Below are 23917 nucleotides of genomic sequence, written 5' to 3'. Positions count from 1 at the left end.
AATTAAAATGCATGTAAATGTTTAAAAGAAAAAGATAAACGAAGAAAAGATCCTTTTATACTTAAACACAATCTTATTAGTTCATAAAAATATTGAATCTCTTGTTTATCTCTATAATGATTAATGTTGCGTTTTCTATAGGTAACTCGCTATGTTGGTAATTCATATGACAATATGTAAATTAAAATAAAACCTTTTATTTTTCTAAAGGAGTTATCGTTATAAATCCAGAAAAACTAAGTATTATTATTATTTTAAATTATTAAGTGTACATATTAATTAAAATTATATACTAAAATGTTCATATTTTATACTCTAATATTCCTTAGACGTTCAAGTGTTATCGTTAGATCTACTGTTAAAGTATCAGTGTATATGTCAAACATTTGACCTTTATTACATTTATATAAATAATGTATGTTCATTGAATTCAAATAAATATTATTAGAACAATTATTTATTTATTTTTTTATAAAAAAATAATATTATCATTTTATTTGATATTCTTCAAAATAATAAACGTGAAATCGGAAAATAAACATAAAATTTTTTACTGCGAAAAAAAGGGTTGCAGTGTAAATAAGAATTAATACAATTTGAAGTACAGATAGAAAAAAGAAGGTGAAATTAAGAGGGGTTTTGATAATCCAATTTGGCCATTGATGGGATCATAAGGCCTGCTAATGACAGGATCGGTCGACTCTCTGTAAATTAAGTGCGTCTCGGGTGCTGGTATGCTTTTTTTATGATACCGTAGTATGAGTAAAAAAAAAACCGTTAACCATTACCACTTACCAAACGATAAATAAGTATACCCATTCTATAGAAAAGTGTAAAAATAAAACTTTAGTCGACGATCGTTACCGAGATTGTCTATTTCATTGCCATAGTATTGCGACCTACATATATATATCTATATATTATATATGTAACTAACTCACCTAGTATGAACATGTGTCTAAAAAATTAATGATGACTGAAGTTGAAAAATTGAGTTAAAAATTGTGCCAATGTGTTATAACAAGATGAAACTAATTATTGCTCGTCACGTTTTCGATTAGTTTTTCGTACTTACATTTATATTACATGACCTTACCAAAAACATTACGTTAGCTAATTTTAATTTTTTTTTTTTATGTATCAATCTATATGAAATTTTTAAGTATAAGATCGATCGATTTCGATTTAATTATAATACATTATGACATATTATAAACAAAATATTGTAAAATTTCAAAACCAAGATATAAAATATTGCATAATATCATATTCTCATTTGTATTAAACAATTTAATCGTAGTATTTTTTTTTTCTTTAATTTAAAAAAACTTTATTCCCAATTATTGCCAAATTCAATGAATAAAAATAATTGAAAAACAAAATTTGAAGCACCACAATATAATATACATAATATTATATAACTATACCTTTCATTTATATAATTATTATTATTTCAACTCAGTACTCACTGGATTAATTTTGATTTTCTGAACATAGTGAGGATAGACAATATTGCGATAGTAATTGATTTATTTTTGTACAATATATAAGATCTAATCAATCATTTTCACCAAAATTGTTAATTTATATCATAGTTTCCATGTAAAATTCTCTTAACTTTGATTTTTTTATAAAATTTGATGCTCTTTATAATAATATATAATATAAAAAATGTCTGCCTAAATTATATTTTTCAATACTTATAATGATGATTTATTTGGTTGGAATTGAATAAATTGCAAAGAGTGAAATTTTAATTCATAAGAACTCGAAATACATAATAGTAGATGGTAAACGCTTTAGTCCAGAAATTTTCATAAAATTAATTACACTTTAAAAATCCAATTATTCACATTCAAATTTTTTCTCAATTGAATAATAATAATATTCCGACAAATTTTACTAAGACGAATTGTACATTCTCTTTAAATTGGCTTGTAGTATATAACTTTGTATATTACTATCTTTTTTCTTTTGATAATTATTCAGATATACAATGTACTAAACATACTACAAATAATAATTGAATTTCAAACAATTTAAGGAAATATATTTTTATTATTTTTTCTCGTCCAATAATTAATAATATTTTAATACTCTCAAACTTTTATTTGAATCAATTAAATATCAAAACTTTAAAGATAGAATCATTTAATATTCAATCAATGTCTAAAAATGTAGAAAATATTATTTTCTTAGTATGCGTACAACTAACACATTATAATTATTCGTTTATATTATAACCAAACGAATTTAGAAAAAAATTTGCCTATAACAATCCAAATACGCAACTTAAATAAAAAATATTTTATAAAAAATTGTTTACAAATGAAACGTTATCATTTAATTTCCAAATCATCATTATTACATGTGAATTCGCTTAAAATATACACGAATTGATCAAATTTTGATCTGTATAGTATGGTTAATATAAGTACTATTTATATTTTTTTTATATAACTTATTGCTATAATTTTTTCATAAACTTCAACGCTTTAAAAATAAAATAAATAAACATATAACTCAATCGTATTATATTAAACAAATCTAAGTACCTGTTTTACAATTATTCATAAATGAAATATTTTATGGATAAAAATATAATATATACTGATTTGAATAAATGGGGTAAGAGAAACAAGAATGGATGAATGAGAGCACTTCTAAAAAATTAAATTAATAACTTAAATAAATCAAATATAAAACATTCGTGATCCGCATACAGATGTAACTTTATTTTTCGTTTACCCTCTAAATTTCAGCATATAATAATATGAACATAGATATATGTATTATAATAATATTATTAAGAAAATATTTTAAGCTTAAATAAGATTTGTTATAGTATACGTATATAACTATAAAAAATATTAGTTATTTCAATTAAAAGTAAAATGTTTTAAAAAAACACCTTATTACTATCATTATGCTATAGTTCACAAATATTTTAATCTATAATAACACACCTAATTAAATCAAACAAATAAGTAATAATCAAACATGTATGTTAAATAGCTGTATTCAATTATTCATTTCAGAATTATTAAGTCATAATATAAGAATTATAATTATAGTTATAAAGTTCTTTAAAATTATATTTTACTTTTAACATTAGTTTAACATCAGAATTACTGACATCCGTGAAATAATATACAAACCAACGTTTAATATTGTGAGATGTGTAGTTGTTTATTATAAGATCAACTTAAAATTCATAACTAGTAATCACATATATATTATTTCTACCCAATGCCCAAAGTATTAGGATTAAACTATAGAAACCACAAATTTTTGTAATGAATTAGATACCTATACAATTTAAAACTTTCCCGAGTATAAAAGGTTCTGAAATAAAATAAAACTTCTATTTACCAACAACTTTGTGTTTTTGTACAGAAAAAACCACCCACTTCAAAGATGATAAATTAAGATCAATATTTTCCAAAATGTTTGAACTATTTGGATGACTGCCAAAACATCAACTTTTATGTATAAATATTAATTTTGAAGTTTCTTCTAAAGTAAATAAACATTATAAGTATAAAATTACATTTAATAATATGTAGTAAAAATAGTAATTATTGTTAAAATTACAAAATAGTTGAATATAAATAATCGTTGGAACTTAAAAATAATTGAAATCAGCAATTTATTTAACTAAGTATGTTGGAACTTTATAACCTCATTTCTTCATGATATACAATTATTTTTATCATTATACTGTCATCGTTTTCAATTTAATTGTTTTTCTTAAACATAGTTATACTATAAATATTCATTAATTTACCTAGTAAGTCATTGCTATAATATGTATAAATAAAAATAAGTACAATATTTGTTAAAAAAATTCAAATAAATTATTAATTATTGACATAAAATACATAAATCATTAATTTAATCAACATTATAATACATTGAATCATAGTTCAAAAGATAAAAAAAAGTATAATCTAAGTAATTATCATTGTTTAAAGACGCGTTTACAACAATTGAATAATCAGACCCATTTAAATAATATCAGTAATAACAATAAAAAAGTTCAAACATCATCACTAGAACAACTTGGGAGTTTCAATATTTTTTACTCGTAAACTAAAATTGTACATAAAAAATCTAAAATTATAAAAATCTATAAAAAATAAAACATCCAAAACATAATAAAATATACATGGTATAACTATCAAATTAATTAAAACAAAAAAACAAAGTTGATTTTACTAAAACTTATTTTGCATTAAATCTCCGAATTCCTCTAAAGCAAGAACCCTCATTCCCCCAAAAAATAGTACCTACTTGATCCATGTTACTACAATTAACCACACTCAAAGTTAATGATTACTGCTCTTCTATAATTTAGATAAAGATACTCATTTTAAAACCAACTTAAATGTTATTATGGTAGTAAAGGACGTCACACGTGTTTGCAATTTTGACAAATTTAAAAACAATATAAATTCAGTTTATAAAATTGAATATACGTTTTGCAATATTTAAAATAAATATCTACCTATGAAGTATAAAAATTTCACAGAATATAGTATGGCAAAATATATCTTTTTATCTCCACTCAGAACCTAAAATTTAAACTAAAATGATAGAATATTCTTCTAAGAATATACCGATGTAAATTTACGCAGCATGATTTTACTATATTTTATGTAAAAGAAAAATAGATAAAAACAAAAAAAAGAAGAATATTGCTGTTATATTGTTGCACACTACATTTTTTTTGTAGTTCATTTCAAATTTAAAAGGTAAAAATCCAATAATACTTTTATGTAACTATTACTGTGTAGAATTCAAGTAACAAAGTCGTGTGCGCTATTATCAACGAAACTATTGCATCGGTTCGATTTTCAACACAACATTTTTACAGAATTTAAAACATGTTTAGTAATTTTATTTATCACAGCAGAAAGTTAATAATAAATATAGTATTTGCTCTTTACAAATCACTGTACAACATAATACTCAAAATTGCACTATCTTTTTTTATATAATATACATAGTCCACATAGAACTTTCTAAAATGATGAAATAAAACATGAGATTCGTAAAAACTTTAATCTATATAAAAATTAAAAAAAATGAACTCCAGTGTATTGGGTAATAACCAAAATTAAAATAATTATGAACGATAAAGAATAGAATTTTGTGCTGTCAGTTTCCAAACAGAGAAAAAATACGATTAGGTAGTTCCTGAGATAAGCCATGCACATTGCACATTGTACACTTTAAAAAATTATCATGTAAGTATAATACATATATATATATATTATTCGAAGAGTCGAAAACATGAAAATATTTGGCTATAGAACCCAAGGGGACAATAAATTTTAAATCCAGAATAATAAATAAAAGTCAGATGGTTTAGGAAACGATTGTAGGAGGGTTTTAGATCTTGGCGATTCATATATTTTTATATCCGCCCATAAACCCAAACTTTTTGAGCTTCATAAAAACTCTAATGCTGAAAAATACTGGTTTCAATATTTCTATATAATATATATTAATAATAAAAGGTTTAGCGTAATCAAATAGATGATAGACTGTCATTTATTAACAAATAACCATCATATTTCAAGTTTTATAATTAACTTCTTAATGCTTACGAAATAACATTTAACATTTCACAAAAAAACACTATTTAATTCTTCAAAATAAAGGCAACAAAACGTGTTAAATGATTTATTGCAATTATTGCAGTTATTGTATTATCATTTAAATTATTAAAATAGTTGTTAAATTATAATATTGTAAAAGCCATATTATAATTGCTATACACTGAATACATAAATTTAAAATCAATGTAAAAGACAAAGAAAAAAATTCCTTGAAAAATATTTTATTAAAACAGATTTACTAATTTAATTTAAAAAACAAAATACAATAACAATTATTCCAAAATGGTTCATTTTTTAATCTGTTATACTTTTATAAAAAAAAGTCGTTGAAACGATTGTTTTATATTTTTTCAATTTAAATTCTAATTAGTAATTATTTTTTTTCCTCTAAACTTTAGTAAAGCAGACACTAAAACAATTATTTAGTTTTTTTTTTTATTATTTATATAAAAATAATAACAAGGAAAACTTATTTCTATATTTAAGATTTTTTTTTATTACATTCAATATTTTTTGTTAACAAAATAAAATAAAATATTTCAATTAGGAATAGGATGATATATTTTACAGAAATCGTTATTTAACTTATGTATTATATTTTACTATAATGTAGGTTTGTATTACTTTTAATTTTATGTTTTATATCATATATATTATACTAAATGCTACAATAGCTAATATAATACTATATAATGATTTTAATTTGTACCTATAATATATTATATTATATTATAATTGTTTTAGGTTCTCGTCGGTACGATGAATACATTGATTGAGTATATTTTTTTATGTACACAATAAGTAATCATAAAATATTTTGATTTTCAAAAATGATGGTGGTTTCTGATATGAAATTGGATCTTGTTTGTACTTTGAAGTGGTTGAAATTAAAAAAAAATGAGGAAAAACGAGAATTTTACGTAAAACCAATTCATGACAAAGTGGATTTTGTTTTTTTTTTTTTTTGTAACTCGAGAACGAATGACCGTAGATTTATTTTATTAGACCTAACGAATTCACGTGGATACATGAAATGACAACCAAATGTTTATATTAGTATTTATTATTAATAATAACGTTTTTAAAATATGTCGATAACTTTTAAGCTATTTATAAGTATGAGAAATTTTTTATTTATTTTTTTTTTTTTATACATAAATTTATCAATACTATTCGTTGGGTAGAAATGCTTAACAATTTAATACAAAGTTCCTCATAAGGAACCTTAAAAATTTATTGACACAACATCTTTTTATAATAGCATTTCAAATTTAAACTTACAGTTTTAACAAAATTTATCAACAATTTTCAACCACAAATTTGATTTTACATATTTTTATCAGCTTTGTTGAAATTCCTCAAAACCACGAAAAATTGCAGACTATGTTGAAGTTAGAAATTCATAAAAACTTTTATTCTAAAATCCAAGTTTTGAACATTAAATGCAATATTTTTCATAAATAGTTCATACTGAACTGATCTTTTAGATTTCTTTTAATGTATTATTATTTATTTATACTACAAATCTATCCTTAATATTTTGTGGTATTTACAGAAAGATTTTATTACATTTTAAACTATAAAAGTTGATATTATATGGTTTAAAATAATTTATATTATAGTACCTACTATAATACATACAATATTTTTCGGAAAAAAATATATCAACTTACTTTTATACTAATAGTGAAATAAATAACTTTAATAGCTATAAAATGTATCACGAAATTTACTTAGTGAATATTATGCTAACAGACATCTCCACTCAGAATCGTTTTTCGTAACTTTAATATATCATTGAATTCAAATTTAACATCCATAATAGTGACAGACTTGACACTTAATGTATAGCAGAGCGGTACTCACATGACTATCTTTTTTTTAAATTTATTTTTATTTAATTCATAGTTTCAGATACTAAAACTTGAAACAAATTTATTCATAAAAACAAATATATATTATTTTATAAATGGGAATTATTATTAATATTGTTTTTTTTTTTTTTTTGTTAATTAAAAATGGTTAGACACCTAGTCTTACAATCACAATTGTGAACGCAACTCTGCTTCAGAATATACTATTATCCTAAGAGAAGGTATATAAGGTATACACTATTTACCTGGTTTTTGTATCCTGGCGGGATTATTATTTTACTGCCAGTTGTAATGAGTTACTAAAAGTTATTTTTTATTTCACTATTCATACCTTTAATAAATATAAAAAAAAACAAAACGTTATTTGATTTAATACTTCTTTAGAATAATTATATTTTTAATACAAATTAACATCAATGAAAAAAAAAGTTTAACAAACTTTTCTTTTATTTATGGATAATTTTTAAATTGGTAAACGTTGCCATGATTTGATGGATTAACGCAAAGATAAGAGATAAAAACAAAAAAACCCTTCCTTTATAAATACTAATGTTTTAAAACTTTAACACTTATAGTCATAACAAGCTTAATTTGTTTTATTTATTTTTAAATTTGAATGTCAATCAAAATATTTAACAAAACATCTTAAAATTTGTAAGAAAATTGTTATTGTGTAATTTATTTCAAGTTGAGTAATATAGATACAATTAATAAAAACGTTAATTCTAAATTAATTGTATTTCTAGTTAACTTAAATGTTGAAAAGGATTAATTTAATTTACTCAACCAGCATAATAAAATAATTATTTATCTAACCTATCCTATTTTTAAGTTTTCAAACATAAGTTTACGTATCATATATCTACTCTATTTATGTCCATCTTATCGATAGTTACCGGAATATAATTACAAATTTACAATTTTTTATTTGATTATCAAGTAGATAAATATTATTCGTAACATTATTACAACTACACAATGTTATTATTAATATTTAAGTACTTTATACATATATATAATATATAAATAATACGTCAATCGCTTAAAAATTAAAATATTTATTTTATTTAAGTTTCTTCACATAACTAGATAAGTTTTAGGAGAAAAATTTATTTCTATAATTGCTTTGAATAAATTAAAAAACTAATCAAAAATTAAAAATCAAATTAAACATAACAATGTGCAATTAAGTAGTAAAATAAAAATAACTTATTTTAAATAAAACTATTAACTTATATTATGTTTTATGAGAACTCAATGATTATTGAATTTCATCAACGCCCTTTTTCCATTTGAACAGCAAAACATACAAAAACGGTCAGCCCATCGAATATTAAGAAAATCGTCAATTTAAATAACATGCTTCAGCCTAGGATATATCATCCATATATCATGCATATATATTTTTTGTGGTTCAGCTGCTCAATGTTTTCTATTATAGCATTGTAGTCGGTATCCAGGAAATCGTATTTTGATTCGGACGTCTACTAATGTGGTTCAAATGACCCTGCTGATCTCCGTAGTCGTTTGTATAGATTTTTCACCCTTCACCGAATATTTGCCGGCAAAAGTGCACCAACTTACGCCGATTTCTTTCTAAAATATTGAAGAGCCATCCTATATTAGAAGATATAAATGTAAACAGATTATGTTTTATGATAGATATTGGCTTCCATTAATGTGTGTTGTTTTTGTCTTTAGTCACATTTTAGATTCTGAGAGAAGTGATGAACGTATTGATTTTAGAAATATGTGTTTTTTATACGTCTTTAACACTTCCATTACAAAACGTACTGTTCAATAACTCGTACCTAGTCATTATTTTCATAATAATAATATATATGCAAAAGCGAGTTTTTTAAATTTTTTTTAAACATTGTTTTTTGAAAAAGTTTATTTTAAACATATAAAATGTTAAATACATCTGCACCAATAAAATCTATGAAATTTGATCAGTAAGTATGATAATATTATGCTATCAAATTTCTAATCATATTATAAATTTTAATGTACTATAGTACTTATTAGTTAATAACCATGTGATTACTTTTTTAAATAATATCTTAATGATTTGATGATCTGATTAACAAAATCATAATTTTAATCAGTTTAATATTTAAATAAAATATAATAAGTAAACGAGACACCAAACGTTCTATGGAAGAAAATAAATTAGGTTTTAAGGTAATTCGACAAACAAATTGTTATTTTAAAAAACTTCGTGATAGTAAGTAAATATTTAAATTTATATGTAAATACTGGTTGTCTACACAACATTCATGTTATTGTCAAGTAGCAATCAATACAAATTTTTATTAAAAAATTAACATCTCATATTGTCAAATATTATGTATTTAAACATTCCATAACTAATAACTAATAAAAAATAAAAACATAATTAAATACACAAAGAAAAAAACAAAATAATTTTTATAAATATAAGAATTTCCAAAAAAACAGTATCTCGAGAGTATATTTTTCTTAATTTAAAAAAAAAAAACCTAAGTCATAGAGATAGTATCATTTTAACCCAATGTATAACAAAGCGATCAACTAGAACTACTTCCATTATCTAACAAAATTTTATTGGTTCATTCACGCAATCGAAAAACAATCTTTCCCACTAGATAAGAATACCATAATAGTATACGTATATGTGATATTGGAAGGATTTAAGCCATGTATCCCTATAAAAAAAAAACCATTTAAATCCATCCCAATAAAGGGAAATAAAATAAATATACGTATATATATATTCTAGAAACAAAATTAAAAAAATCATACCGAGTGGTTATTATAGTTATATTTATGATTATTCATCCTGTTTTTTACTGTCAATCATAGCAAGAAAACAGTTTTTAAATTATTTACGAATATGCTTAAAAATATTGACTGGTTCACGTTAACAAGTATAAGGTGTATATTATAATATGCATTATTATATGTATATATTTTTTAACCTCAGTATTACTAACTACATACTACATATACACAGAATTCGTTTAAATACTTTCGCACTTTAATAATAGTTTCTTGGGCTTTTCAAAAAAAAAACTCTTTCACGGTTATAATGGTATAAATGTTAAGTACGTATACAGTACATGCCCATATTACTTACGCATACATCATAAATATTATGAATTATTTATGCTTAATTCTAATGTTTCAACATAGGTGCACATTAAAAATTTTGTAAGACAATAGTTTTTAATATATTTTTCCCTGAAACATCTAATTATGCGATAGTAGGTAATAAAATATTTGATGCATTTTTTTAGTTTTTTACACGATGGACTGTTTGTTAATATTCAACTAAGGTCAGTTGCAAAACTGATGAAAAAACAAGGACACCCAGATTCAATGAAAATTAACCGGTAACGACTTTTCGAGAATACAGACAGAACGTCACAATGAAGAGCAGAGGGTATGAGTTTAAAATGGGCTAATTAAGAACGGGCGTGAAAATATAGGTAGCCAACATTTATTTTTGACAGCATTATAAATGGAAATTGTCTCCTATTGAAAGGAGGCGACTGTTTAAATTTCCAATTAATTTATGCAATATACATGAATATATTATATTATAAGAACGGTGCAAATATCTTGGAAGTATTATTTATTTCATAATTATTGTAATATTGATGATAAAGTATAATATTATATATTTAAATAGATGGACACACGTTGCATACTAATATTTGAAAATTTTATAACGGTCATGGAAAATGTATAGTTAGTTAAATTAAAAATACAATATTGTATAATGCAGATGTATTTTAGCATGTGATATTATAAGGTACAACTAAAGGGTTAAAAATAATTGATATATTCCAGCTATTATTAAAGGTGTCAACATAATATTTTTGTACAATATACATAAATAAACTGATAAACACGTAATTTTAAAGATAATAAAAATAAAATAGTTTGAAAGTTCAGTATGTTTTTAAGCTAAGATAATTATGTAGTTTATATTATATTATAAAAGAGCATTTACAATTTTAACTATGGATCGAAAATACTGTAGCTACTATTTATCGCAAGTCGTTACAATCAAAGCATACTTTAATTTACTTCGATCTACGTTAAATGAAATTTACTCACTAAGTGTAAATGATTTCGTGCCCAACAAAACCCACATATAAATGCTTTTGAATTGTCAAATGGTTTTTGATATATTATAACCCATTCTAAAAGTTACGAGTAAACATGATATTTATTTCACCAGAATAAAAAATAACTATAAATGTAGTTTTTGGCACTGAACCTATTTGAATCTTTTGATAATACTGTGTTTAAATCATTAATATAATGCATAGATTTTTTTTTAAGTATTGAAACGCTTAAATAGAAGATAAAAAAAAATTTACTTACAATTTTTTTAAGCTACAAACACATTTAAATAGTACATAATATTCATAAAATATTACGTAATATTTAATTATTTATAAATTAGAAGTAATTAAACATGTAAATCATAAAATATTTTTATCATAACAGAATTTTAAAATAGTAACTTTAAGTATCATTTATCTATTTATAATAAAATTAATTGTTATAGTTATAAAATTGAAATCTAACACAGCATTAAATTATATTTAATAAATTTGCTATGTACTTATAAAAACTCCTAAATTAAAATAATAAAAATTTGCTTGAACTCTAAATACAATCATTTGCAGTATCAATATTAACATAAATATTTATATAATAATAATATTCATCTAACACAAAACAATTTATTAATCTGTGAAATAAAGAATCAATTTGAATCAGTATTTGTCTATAGGTAAAAAAAAATGTTATATTCTTGTATAATATGTTTAGTGCTTATATTTTTTAATGGTCGTAGCTTCACTCTTCTTCATATACTTGGGTTCTACATCATTTTTATCAGTGAAGACCAGTATTTTTTTATTTGTTATCAAAGTAAACTAAATTATTAAATAATATAAAGTAGTTAATTTCAGTACATATTAACTCCCTTATATTTTTTAGGTATCAATAAAAATTAATTTTTGAAAAATAGTTTTCTAGATTAAATATTAAATTTTAAGAAAAAAAGCATTCTATCAGAATTTAGCATAAGTAAAATATATTTTATGACTCATTTACCGCTTAACTATCTAATTACAACGTATTAAAAAATTATTCTTACATCCAAACGATTAATTATTATATTAAAATTTTAAAATAATTTTATATTCTAGGATTATAAATGAAAAGTTCAATAATAAATATTAATTGTTAAAAAGTTGTATATTACTTTTATTATGGGTGGTCAAAAAATTATTATTTCAATTATAAATAAATATACTTGAAACTTACGTATTATATGTATATATATATATATATAATTTTTTTTTAATCAATTTAAAAATGTATATATATTAATTATTAACCAAGTTACATCATTTTATTTCCATTTTAGATAATAATTTATATTTTTCTCCTGTATCAAATTATATAATACACTTTAATTATTAAGTTGATAATATAACATAATAAATATTGAAATAATTTTTAAACTTTTGATAAGTTCAAATTAAATTAGTTTTTATACATACATTTTATATATATTTTATTAACAAAACTTCACTAATATTCTAAAAAATTAAAGACTCTAAGATTAAATTAAATAATATTACTAAAACAATCAATGAAACAAAATTAGCTTAAAGCTAAAATGGTTTAAACTCATAATTTATACAAAAAGTTCTATTCAAACGTATATGTTTATCGCTGAACCCACAATAAAGTATTAACTTAAACAAGTTCCCAATTCTAAAAAGAACGACTTAAATTTCATAAATCATTCCACAGTAAAGAATAATTCAAACAACTTTTTTAAATAGTTCACTTAAATTTTACTTATCATTAGATTTTCAAAACTCAAAATTGAGTTTAAGTATTTATTTAGTACCTGTATATTAAACATTAATAAATGTCATACTTAAAAAAAAATGATTATTCATATTTAAGTATAGAGATTGGTAGGTATTTAAATTATATTTATATGCATATTATGAAGTATATAATTTGAAAACATGATAGTCATAAAACATGGTCATTAATAAACATAAATTATTTGATTTGAATGTTTACATAACTTTAATATAATAATATAACAATAAATATAAAATATAATTAATCATATTCAAATTGCAAATTACTAAGAGTGTTTTTTGTTTGTTATTCTTTTTTTTATACTTATAAAATATTGCAAATGCAATTTTAGTTTAATTATAAAATTAATTTAAAAACAGTACAATATATCCAATATCCATTCATATAACCATATAAGTCTTACAAAAACATAAGTAAAAAAAATCGGAAATAATACAAACAAGAAAGAAGTAGAACGCAGAACAATTATTATTTTAGCGCGATTTTGTATCTCTGCGATTTATTTGTGTTGAATTTCAGTACAGTAGCCGATGTATAGTTCTTTTACAACGTATTAAAACGTGAAGAATGGAAAAGGGAGAAAATGTTTCAGAAAGCATTAGTTGGGTAAAAATGTAGAAAAATCTTTTCAGTAAATTTTCTAACAATTGCTTACAAAAAACATATGGCTAAGTAAACGTTTTATAGTTCTTTTGAAATAAAAACAAAAATAATTTAACATTAACCAATAACTATTTATCTTAACAAACAGTATCGCATTAAATATTTCTAGAAACGTAATCGAAAATATACCATTTGATTTATTTTATTATTAACATTACAACCGTAATATTATCCCGGGTTTAACATCATGGTTCCTCCACCCCAGTATCAAAATATCTTAGAGAACATTTCCTAAAACACGCTGACCTAGATCGAGACTATCATCACCGAATTTTAACTATATATTATCTATAGTGTATACTTTTATTTTTTTAGTGCACTAATTCCTCCTCAATTTCCTACAATAAAAATGGTCTTCTGTGACATCAGGTATGAACATCAAGTCCAATAAATAACCCAGCAACCTAACCTACACCAGGCCACATATTTTTTTTCATCGTAGCAATACATTATCTACTCTGATAACTTCGAGTTGGATACTATTCCAACACTCCAACATCGTTCTTTTTCACGTCATATACGTCAAACATCATTATTCCACATACTAAGACCAACTCTATGTACGCTCACTATAAAAATTGTTATACTTTAAAAAACACTTTGTAATATGTTAAACTTCCTTCACCAATATCATTATTTTATTTTTATAATTTACTTATTATGCATAATAATTGTATTCAAAAATGTATAAATTAAACATAACAATCACAATTATAAATGTTTGAAACATTGTAAGTTATAATTTTGAAAAATCGAAGATTTAAACAAAAATCATGACTATTTTTCCTTTAAATATTTTAGTTATTTTAATAAAATTTGAAAAATTATATTCTTAGAGACTTGAAATTATTCTCAGTCTTGTATTTTATTACTGTTATCTGTGAGCAATGTGATTATACCACGAAACTATTTCGTGCCATTAGTGGGTACCTACGCAATAACGATTTATAAGTTAATAGCAATAATTTATGATATTAAATTAAAATAATTAGTACCTAATATAATATATTATGTGAAGTTTTTGACAAAAATTAGTTTATCAACACACTTACTACTAAAATAAAAATAAATAAATAAAAATACTTAATTTATTTATAAATAATAAATAACATCCATAAAAATAGAAACCAATACTCTGTTCCAAAACGATTTTCCATGTGATATGATTTATCATTAAATTCAAATGTTATAGATCCATCACAGTGACCACTCAGTAACGAGATATTACATTTAAAACTTACGATAAAGTAGACTGACTTCTAAATTTTAATTTATTTAATTCAATTTTAAAATTATCATTCACAAGTATTTATTATTTATTTGACTGATAAAGACCAGAACAACTCGATGCATAAATAAGCAACGAAAATTAAATAATACGAGGTTAAATTAATAAATCATCATTGTTGCAGATAAGATAATAAAATAGACAATACGCAATAGTTATATTATAGTATTGAATAAAAACAGTATATTATGTATGCTACATTTTATTTTTTGTAGATCAAATAAAAAAAAACCCTTTAGGGATTGTTTCTGAATAGATGCTGTGGATTGTTACGTTAAACGTTTTACGTCGAGGGGACGAGGTTTCTACGCGTTATGTTTGAATTTGTTTCTTTTCGCGATGAACAATTTTCGAAGCGCGAACTGATATCAACACTTCAGTTTTATGCGAGCATACACATGAAAGTACAATGTATAAAAATGCATTTTGTATACATAACGCGTGTGTAATGGGACGGTCTGGAGAAAAATTACAGTCCCGGAAAATCCGAATTCGAGCGGGTGGTCCTCGATAACCATTCTCCGCCGAGAAATATATACATTTTTATTTTTGTATATATTTTTTTAGCTGCAGTGTAACTTCATATTCACTGTGGAAATTCTCCCAATGCAACAATATATACATACGGCGCCCACGTCATATAATACTATACAGTCTGTATATATAGTATATACTATATACTTTATATATATAAATGAATATTCAACGAGAAAACGTCTAAAATTGTTTTTTTCTATATACGTTTACTATAACTACGATAACCCATGTCTATAGTCCGTTGTCCAATAACGACAAACTCAAAAAGGGCGAATGCCATTCCGTGAATTTCACATAATATGTTTTATACTATTAAACGAATATATGTAATATGTATAATATAGAATAGGTATTATAGTGTAGAATACTATAATTTACAAGCAAATAAGCAAATAGGTATTTATCATTTTTATGTATCTACATCATCACTCTTAAAAACGGCTATTCTAATAATCTAAAAAAACATACGTATTTAGAAAAACATTTAACTTAATTTTATAAACAAAATGTATGCTTGAAAAACTTATTGGAATCGATAAGTTCGCGATTAATTTTTACTTTGGAATAAAGTTTAAATTATTTGCGGTATAACCATTACATTTATTTCATATTCTGTTCAAATCAAAAACAACGAATAAATATAATCATTTTATGGATAGCTTAACCATTTTTAACATTATTGTTTTAATATTTTCTGATCTGAAGTATATTATGATTAGCAATATATTAATAAATAAATAAATAAATGATTCCAAAACTTCAAAGTAATTAGGTTCAACATATTATATACTATAATATTTTGTATTAGAATGTCTATAACTGTAATATTTAAAATGAATTCGTTTATACAAGTTATATTGAGTTGTTATCCAAAGTAACTAGAAATAAATCCTTAATGGCTTACCTAATAATATGTGTAATTATATTTTTAGTGTCACTTATTATACACGCATTTCTCGCATTAAAGAGTAAAAGATTTTAATCAAACATTGTATTAACATAAACACACGATTACCTTCACATTTAATACATTATAATCATGGTATATTTTTGCACAATTAATCGTTGATATATTAGAACCAGCAATATACTTGAAACATGATTTGTTTAGTTTTATTTAGATATTTTTGATAAAATATAAAAACATTTGACAATTTAAGAACTGAAAAATATTGCAAGGCATTTACAGATGAATTTACAAATGTAAATGAATTGGACAAATAACACTGATATAATTGATTAAAATTGTTTTAGAAGTCGTTATTTTGTATATTAGAAGTTGAATTTAAACGTAAAAAAGATAATTGATAAGAATAGAATTTTTTTGAAAGCCAACAATCTGTAGTTCATCGGATGTTTCTCATGTGCCTTATAACAAATTTTTGTTTAATAAAATAAATAAAATTAGAACATTGTCAAACAGAAATACATGTTATCTAGTGTAAGTTAAAACAGAATCGATACAGCCATTAACAAAATAATATAATCTCTTTCTAACAAAATAAAATTAATTGTTGAGTTGTTGAACATAGTTACTATAATTACTATAACGGATAAACGGTGCATATACGTTTCAGGTCACTTAACGAGTAAATATTTATGTAATATATTACATAACATTGCTTTACATTAATGAATTCAACGGTTGTTTTTATTTATATATCCTTGAATAAGCTGTAAATATATCTAAATGTTCGATATTAATTGGTCGTATGAAAATCACTATAGATGTAATAAAAAAAACTAATTCTGCAGTTATTTTTGTACATTCCAGATTATAAATAAATACACTATAAACTGGAAAGAAATATTTTTCACAACAACCATTTTAAGCTAAAATTATCATTCTTACAATGTATATAATTTTCAATGTTAGTACAATTCAAAACTCAAAATTCAAAAAATGGAATCGTACGTTAATATTTATTATATTATTAACTTTATTATTATTAAATATTAAACTATGTTTTTTAGTTACTTTAGTATAAATTGTTTTATTCGTATTTATCTATATCAATATTATGGGTATATTAAAAACACTACGTATAAAAAATAAACATATACTAATATAAAGTACAATGAAACTTCCAAATTACGAAATTGCATGTGCAACACAAAAAAAATCGTTTCCTAAATCTTTGCGTTTTGGTTAAATTATTTGCATTTAATTATAATATTTTAAAATTAAATACTAATTTTATAAAATAAAACATTTCTCTTAATCTTAATGAATAATATGAAATTATCATTTATCTATTAATATTCAGTCCGATTTAATTCTAACATAATAATTTGTCTAACCAAAAACAAATTGTGCATGACAGCATATCACTCATACGGTATCTGTAGTTTGGTCACGGTGAAGACTTGTAGTTTGAGCAGACAAATAACGTATAATGTATAGTATAACGTAGAATAACCCAAGCACATGGTATACAAACATCTCTTTGATAATAATCCCACCAAAATGTATGTTACCAGGTAGAATTAGTTGAATCTAAAATCTAAGGAAAAGGTCTAATTTCAAATTCAGCATACCACGTATAGAGTAGTTTTGCACCCCATTTTACAATTTATACAATAATCTACAGGGCATCTTTATCTATATAAATATACATAATGCGTATATAGCTGAAACTTAAAATTGAAAGTTTAATTTAATTAAAAATAAAAATAAAAAACTAATAGATTCATGATTTTAAGAATATAAAATTGATCTAAATATTTTGAAAATTGCATTTTGAAAGTAAATAAGTAAACAATAAATAGTGAGGGAATGTTTCAAATCCCACAAATATATATTTTTTTTTTTGTTGAATAAAACAACAAAATAGGTAACTAAATTGCTGTTTAAATATCTAATAAAATCAACATTTTAAAATAAAATGTTTTTTTTTTTTTTTTTTTAAACACTATTCTTATACATTTTTGAGATTTTTGGTTGCTATAAGATCCACTTATGAAGAACCTTTTTAATTATCATTCTTTTCAACCAAACACAATAAATATTTATCTCCATTTAAATAAAAATTATATACTATATATGAAACAAAAATTTAAAAAATCATCGAATTCCCAGTATTAATAACACCTTAAGAGCCAAATTATTTTCAACATTTTATCAAAATATTATATAAAAAATATTTATGCAGAATATAAAAATTCTTTAAAGTATCGACTATTTCGAAAAAATTCATAAAGCCATCTTTTATCATCACATGTTCTATATTAGAAACAGCCAATCCAAACGCTGTAGGACTATAAGTATTCTGATGAACATCAAAGAATATTGCGCAATTCTTTGGTGTATCCCAGTGTGCGTCACCCAAGCACCAAACCGAATAACCCCACAACACGAAAGATAATTTATCAACAGTTCATAAATATATATACGTATATATAATATTTATTAAACTATTTGTAAATAGTTAAATATATTTTTGATAATTTATAAATACTAAGATACGAACAAGGTGTAATAATTACATACGATTTAGTTAACGCAAAAAACTCATTGTTTCTGGTAAAACTAGAGTTTTTGAAAATATATCTAATATATAACTTTTTTAAATCGTTACAAAATACATTTTTGAAAAAATATTATACTTTTTATAATTGTCTTATTATAATTTTTTAAGTTTTTTACTCTTTTGAATAACAAAATTCATTTTTAAATTTTATACTCTGAAGCAAAATATTATTCAAAATATTTGGATGTATAATAATTTTAAACAAGTAGTTTATTAGTTATATATATATATTAAGTAGTTGAAGTTTCAATGAGCAAAATAGGGTACTAACATTTTTCGACGTAGGTACCCCCAGTGGCGTAGCCAAGGACTTTGTATGCAGTGATTAAGTTTCACTAAAAGCAAATTACCCATTTGTTACACATTTCTTTCATTAAAACTTTTGTAACATCATGTTTTTAATAGATAAAGCTATAACTTATTTACAAAAAAAATTGTGTTAAAGTACTTAAATTTATTAAGTAATATGATATTATAGTATAGACTAAAATAATTAAATAAACACGTTCAATAGGAGTGACTATAGCCCTCTTGGCCCCACTGACCACTTGCCTTTGGTACCTCTGTACCACTCAACTATCCACTCATCTAAATTTTAAATATTTATAATTCATAAACTACTCGTTCAAAATTAAATTTCTTTACATCAAAGTACTTCAAAAAATATTCTGCTCTGGAATAAAGAATTAAAAATGCATATTTTTGTTTGAAAAATATATAACGATAAAAAATAGTTAAAAAATGTAGTTTTTGAAAGACTATAAATTATATAAAAATAAAATGTTTAAAAATGTCAATAGTTTTTGAAATAATTAGTACCTATATTACATTGTATAAATTAATCAGTAAACTACCTATGCAAAAGTACATATTTGAATATAACCTAATTATGAATTAATCACAAAATATAAAAATGATTTTCTGAGAAACTTATAATACCCATTCAAAAAACTGTAAAATAGCATACAATAAGATTTCATTCGCTGAGGATTCAAAATATTATAACTTTTCTGCGTACGAGATTATAACGGGGAAATTTTCACCACAACGGAGGGGGAAGAGTTGTCGACGAGTGGTGAAATAACCATTAAGTATTTTCACGGCGTATTTTTAAATAAATGAGATAAAATGGAAGGATGGTTGGTGGTGGTGGTGGTAGTGGTAGTGGTAATGATGTTAGAAGATACGACACTTTTATTTCTGAAGGAAACATGATAAGACAAACGTCATAATACAAAAGAAATTGTGGCCGTGGGTCTGTCAACCTCGCGCATAATAACATAGTAAATACGATTTCCTCTCGATTATATTCCAGACGAGGCAGGCCTTTCCTGCTGGTTGACGCGTTTAACGACCCGATGCGAAACTGCTAATCGCAAATTTTTATTTCAATACCGTTTTCAACTGTCGTTATTTTGTGTGTATATTTATTATTACACCACCCCCGATCGTAAATGATATTCTCCACCACCACTACCACGCTCTCACAAAATATCACGACTGTCTACATTTTTATACTAATACTACGGTGCGCTGCGTATCATGTAATAGTATAGTAATATTATATAGTTGCCGAAAGTGCAGCCCATCAGTCGTAAAAATGAAAAGATCACCCCCTCCTATTATTCTTTCTTGGTCAGGAAACCAAAACCATTTCAACGTCCGCTACTTGTGCTATTTCTACAAAGGGTATATGCCTCGGATCGTAACCTAACGCAGAGGTTCGATGGCAGAACTTGATAGTCAAGTATAAATACTTCGTCGAAAATTGCAAGCATATCAATCGACACTCACTCGTCCCTAGCAACTTTCTACACAAATTTACGTCTAAATCAGGAATTGAAACCTTGTTTATTTTATTGGTTTTGGTATCAGTTTTATTTTATAGTATTTCCAATTGAAATTTATCAAAATGTCCAAACCGTAATAAAATATTATTGCTTTTTATATGTTTCTATTTAAAATCAAAACAAGATTTATACAACTAAAAGTAAAAGTAAAATACAAATCTGTGCTTTATTAACAGTTATTTAAAACCAAAGAATGATATAAATTGTAATTTAACTCCGATTATATGTCGACGAAAAAATACCGAAGAAAAACAATCCCTATATTAAAATAATTGAGCCCCCTAAGATAAAATAATATATTTACAAGAAAGGATAAACCTATAGCACAAATTAGATTTCAATTTCGATTCACTTCTTAAAAAAAAAAATAAAAATAATAGCTCCTACGATGTCTTGGTAGACAGTTTTACAGATTTTTTCGAAATATTCCGTTTATTTTCAGTCTCTTGATCTAAATAGAGCATTTTCCATTTACACTCTTATCCGCGTTCGCCTCGAAGACGTTTTCCGCACGATTGCTCAGAATTTTTCAAAACCGTTTACACTCCGAAATGGAGAAAATAGATGTTATCACCGCGATAATTCTATATTAGATCATATATTATATAGAACTACATGTGATAGGAGAATACCTAAGTTTCGAATAGGTACCCAAACGGCTAGACTAGATTAGAGAGGGGTACGGGGGACTTTTGGGCCACAAGACTTGTGATTATTTTAGAAGCCTCTAATTTATATTAATCTATAATATTGTAATTATAACTAATTAAACATTGCGTGTAAAAGAAAAACCTCAAAGCCTAATACGAAATAGAAAATATTAAAAAAAAATTTATATTTAAAAAATATAACATTTAATAATAATATAGTAATAATAATTTATTTTGGCCAATGTAGTAGTTGTCCTTAATTTTCTACACGGGATTTTATATTATATTATTATTAGTTTAATGAGAAATGTATACGATACGGCACAAAAATGTGCTTCGAGGAAATTAAACGAAAATAAAAATAGCAATATAGACAATGTTTTTTATTTCATATTGAGACCTCAAGAGCCTCGTGCCCACTTGTCCGGCGACGTCTATAATTCGACCGTCGAAAAATAATTCAAATCTAATGATATTGTACGACGTATGCTACTACAGAACTTGACAGTTGACATTATTACACTTGTTGTTGGCATTATAACGATATCGTATTAATTTATTAAACAAACATCACTAGCGCCGCCCGTAAGTCGTCATTATACTCTTCGACTAACCAATTTTTCGTTTATTTTTTTTTTTTGTTTTACACGATTTGTGTTCATTATTTTACGTTCCTTAAAAAAAAAAAAAAACGGATCGCACCCTTTTCCCTCTGACGTAAAATCGTCGACTCTCTTCGGCGGCGCCGTGACGACGACGTCGTCTTGGCACTCGAAACGGAATTCGGACCTACGATATTATAATAGTTCTATCGCACCGCTGCGATAATATTATTATTATGGTTTTCGAGTAGCGCGCGCGCAACAGCGTTCGCGGTCATCGTGTCACTCACCAGCACGTAGACGGCGAACGGCATGACCACGAGGGCCACGAGCAGGTCGGCCAGCGCCAGGCTGACGATAAAGTAATTGGTGACGGACTGCAGGGCCCGTTCCCGGCACACGCTGATTATGACCAACATGTTGCCGAACAGCGTGAGTATTGGGAACACGACCAGCCCGAGCGCCCAATAGTTCTTGACGATCGCTACGCCGGCGGGCTCGTCGTAGCAACCGGTCAGGTTGTTGAACACGGACGACGGCGACGCGGGGTACGCGGAACAGTTGTCGCCGCCGTAGTACTCGTCCGTGTAATTGCCGCCAAAATCGGTGCCGGTGCCGTTGCCGTACATCGCCGCCGCCGCGGCCGCTCGCTGGGCCACCGCCGCCGCGGCCGCGGTCGCCGCCCGGTAAGCGAGCAGCTCGCCCGTGGTCGTAGCGTTCGTGGCCGCCGGCAGCGAGAGCCTCCGCCGCCGCCGCAGCAGCAGCAGCAGCAGCAATACAACCGCGTCACGTGGCCGCCGGCGCGGACGGCCGCGGATACGCCGCCGGACGAAGACGGTCGGCGTGCGTCGGACGCGCGGCGGTCATCGTCCGGGTAGGTGGCGGCGCGCGCCCGGACCGGGAGACGACGGCGGCGATCGGCGAGAGGAGATCGCGACCAACGACCCGGCGGAAACCCGTAAACACCCCCCTGCACCTACACCGACGACACCGGAACAGCACTGTACCGAACGACGACGACGAAGACGATAATATTATTATTTATTATTATTATTATTATTATATAACGTATAGAACGAGACGACTACGTCGACGACGATAATATTATATTATTATCACGACGTGTGGGTGGCGACGCGCGAAATCGTCCGCTTTTCCGCACACAACGCGCGCGTACCGTCGACTGATGGCCGTCGTGTCGCCCGCGAGAACGGACGCCACCGCTTTTACGCCGACGGCGGCGGCGGAGGGTAGCGCGCGCGCGCTTTCGTTCGCCCGCTCGGCGTTTCGCCCGTCCCGTTGTCGCGGCGGCGGCGGCGGCGGCGGCGGCGGTACAACGCCGCTCGCCGCCGCCGACCCGTCGTTAATTATCAACTTTCCGGCCGTGCACAC

The 23917-nt window shown here is 25.9% G+C and overlaps 1 protein-coding gene across 1 annotated transcript in view; it reads right to left on the bottom strand.

Moving 5' to 3' along the window:
• Positions 1-23715, bottom strand: part of LOC114125896 (dopamine D2-like receptor) — a 251374-nt gene extending 227659 nt beyond the window's left edge. Inside the window, exon 1 of the mRNA XM_050199398.1 lies at positions 22816-23715. Coding sequence (XP_050055355.1) covers positions 22816-23154 — 339 coding nt within the window. The 5' untranslated portion in view covers positions 23155-23715. The remainder of the gene's footprint in view (positions 1-22815) is intronic.
• Positions 23716-23917: the final 202 nt, after the last annotated feature.

This window comes from Aphis gossypii, chromosome 2 (genome assembly GCF_020184175.1).
Source record: "Aphis gossypii isolate Hap1 chromosome 2, ASM2018417v2, whole genome shotgun sequence".
NCBI lineage: Eukaryota > Metazoa > Arthropoda > Insecta > Hemiptera > Aphididae > Aphis > Aphis gossypii.
The sequence above is the reverse complement of the archived record's forward strand: the minus strand, read 5'-3'. Positions and strand labels throughout refer to the sequence as shown.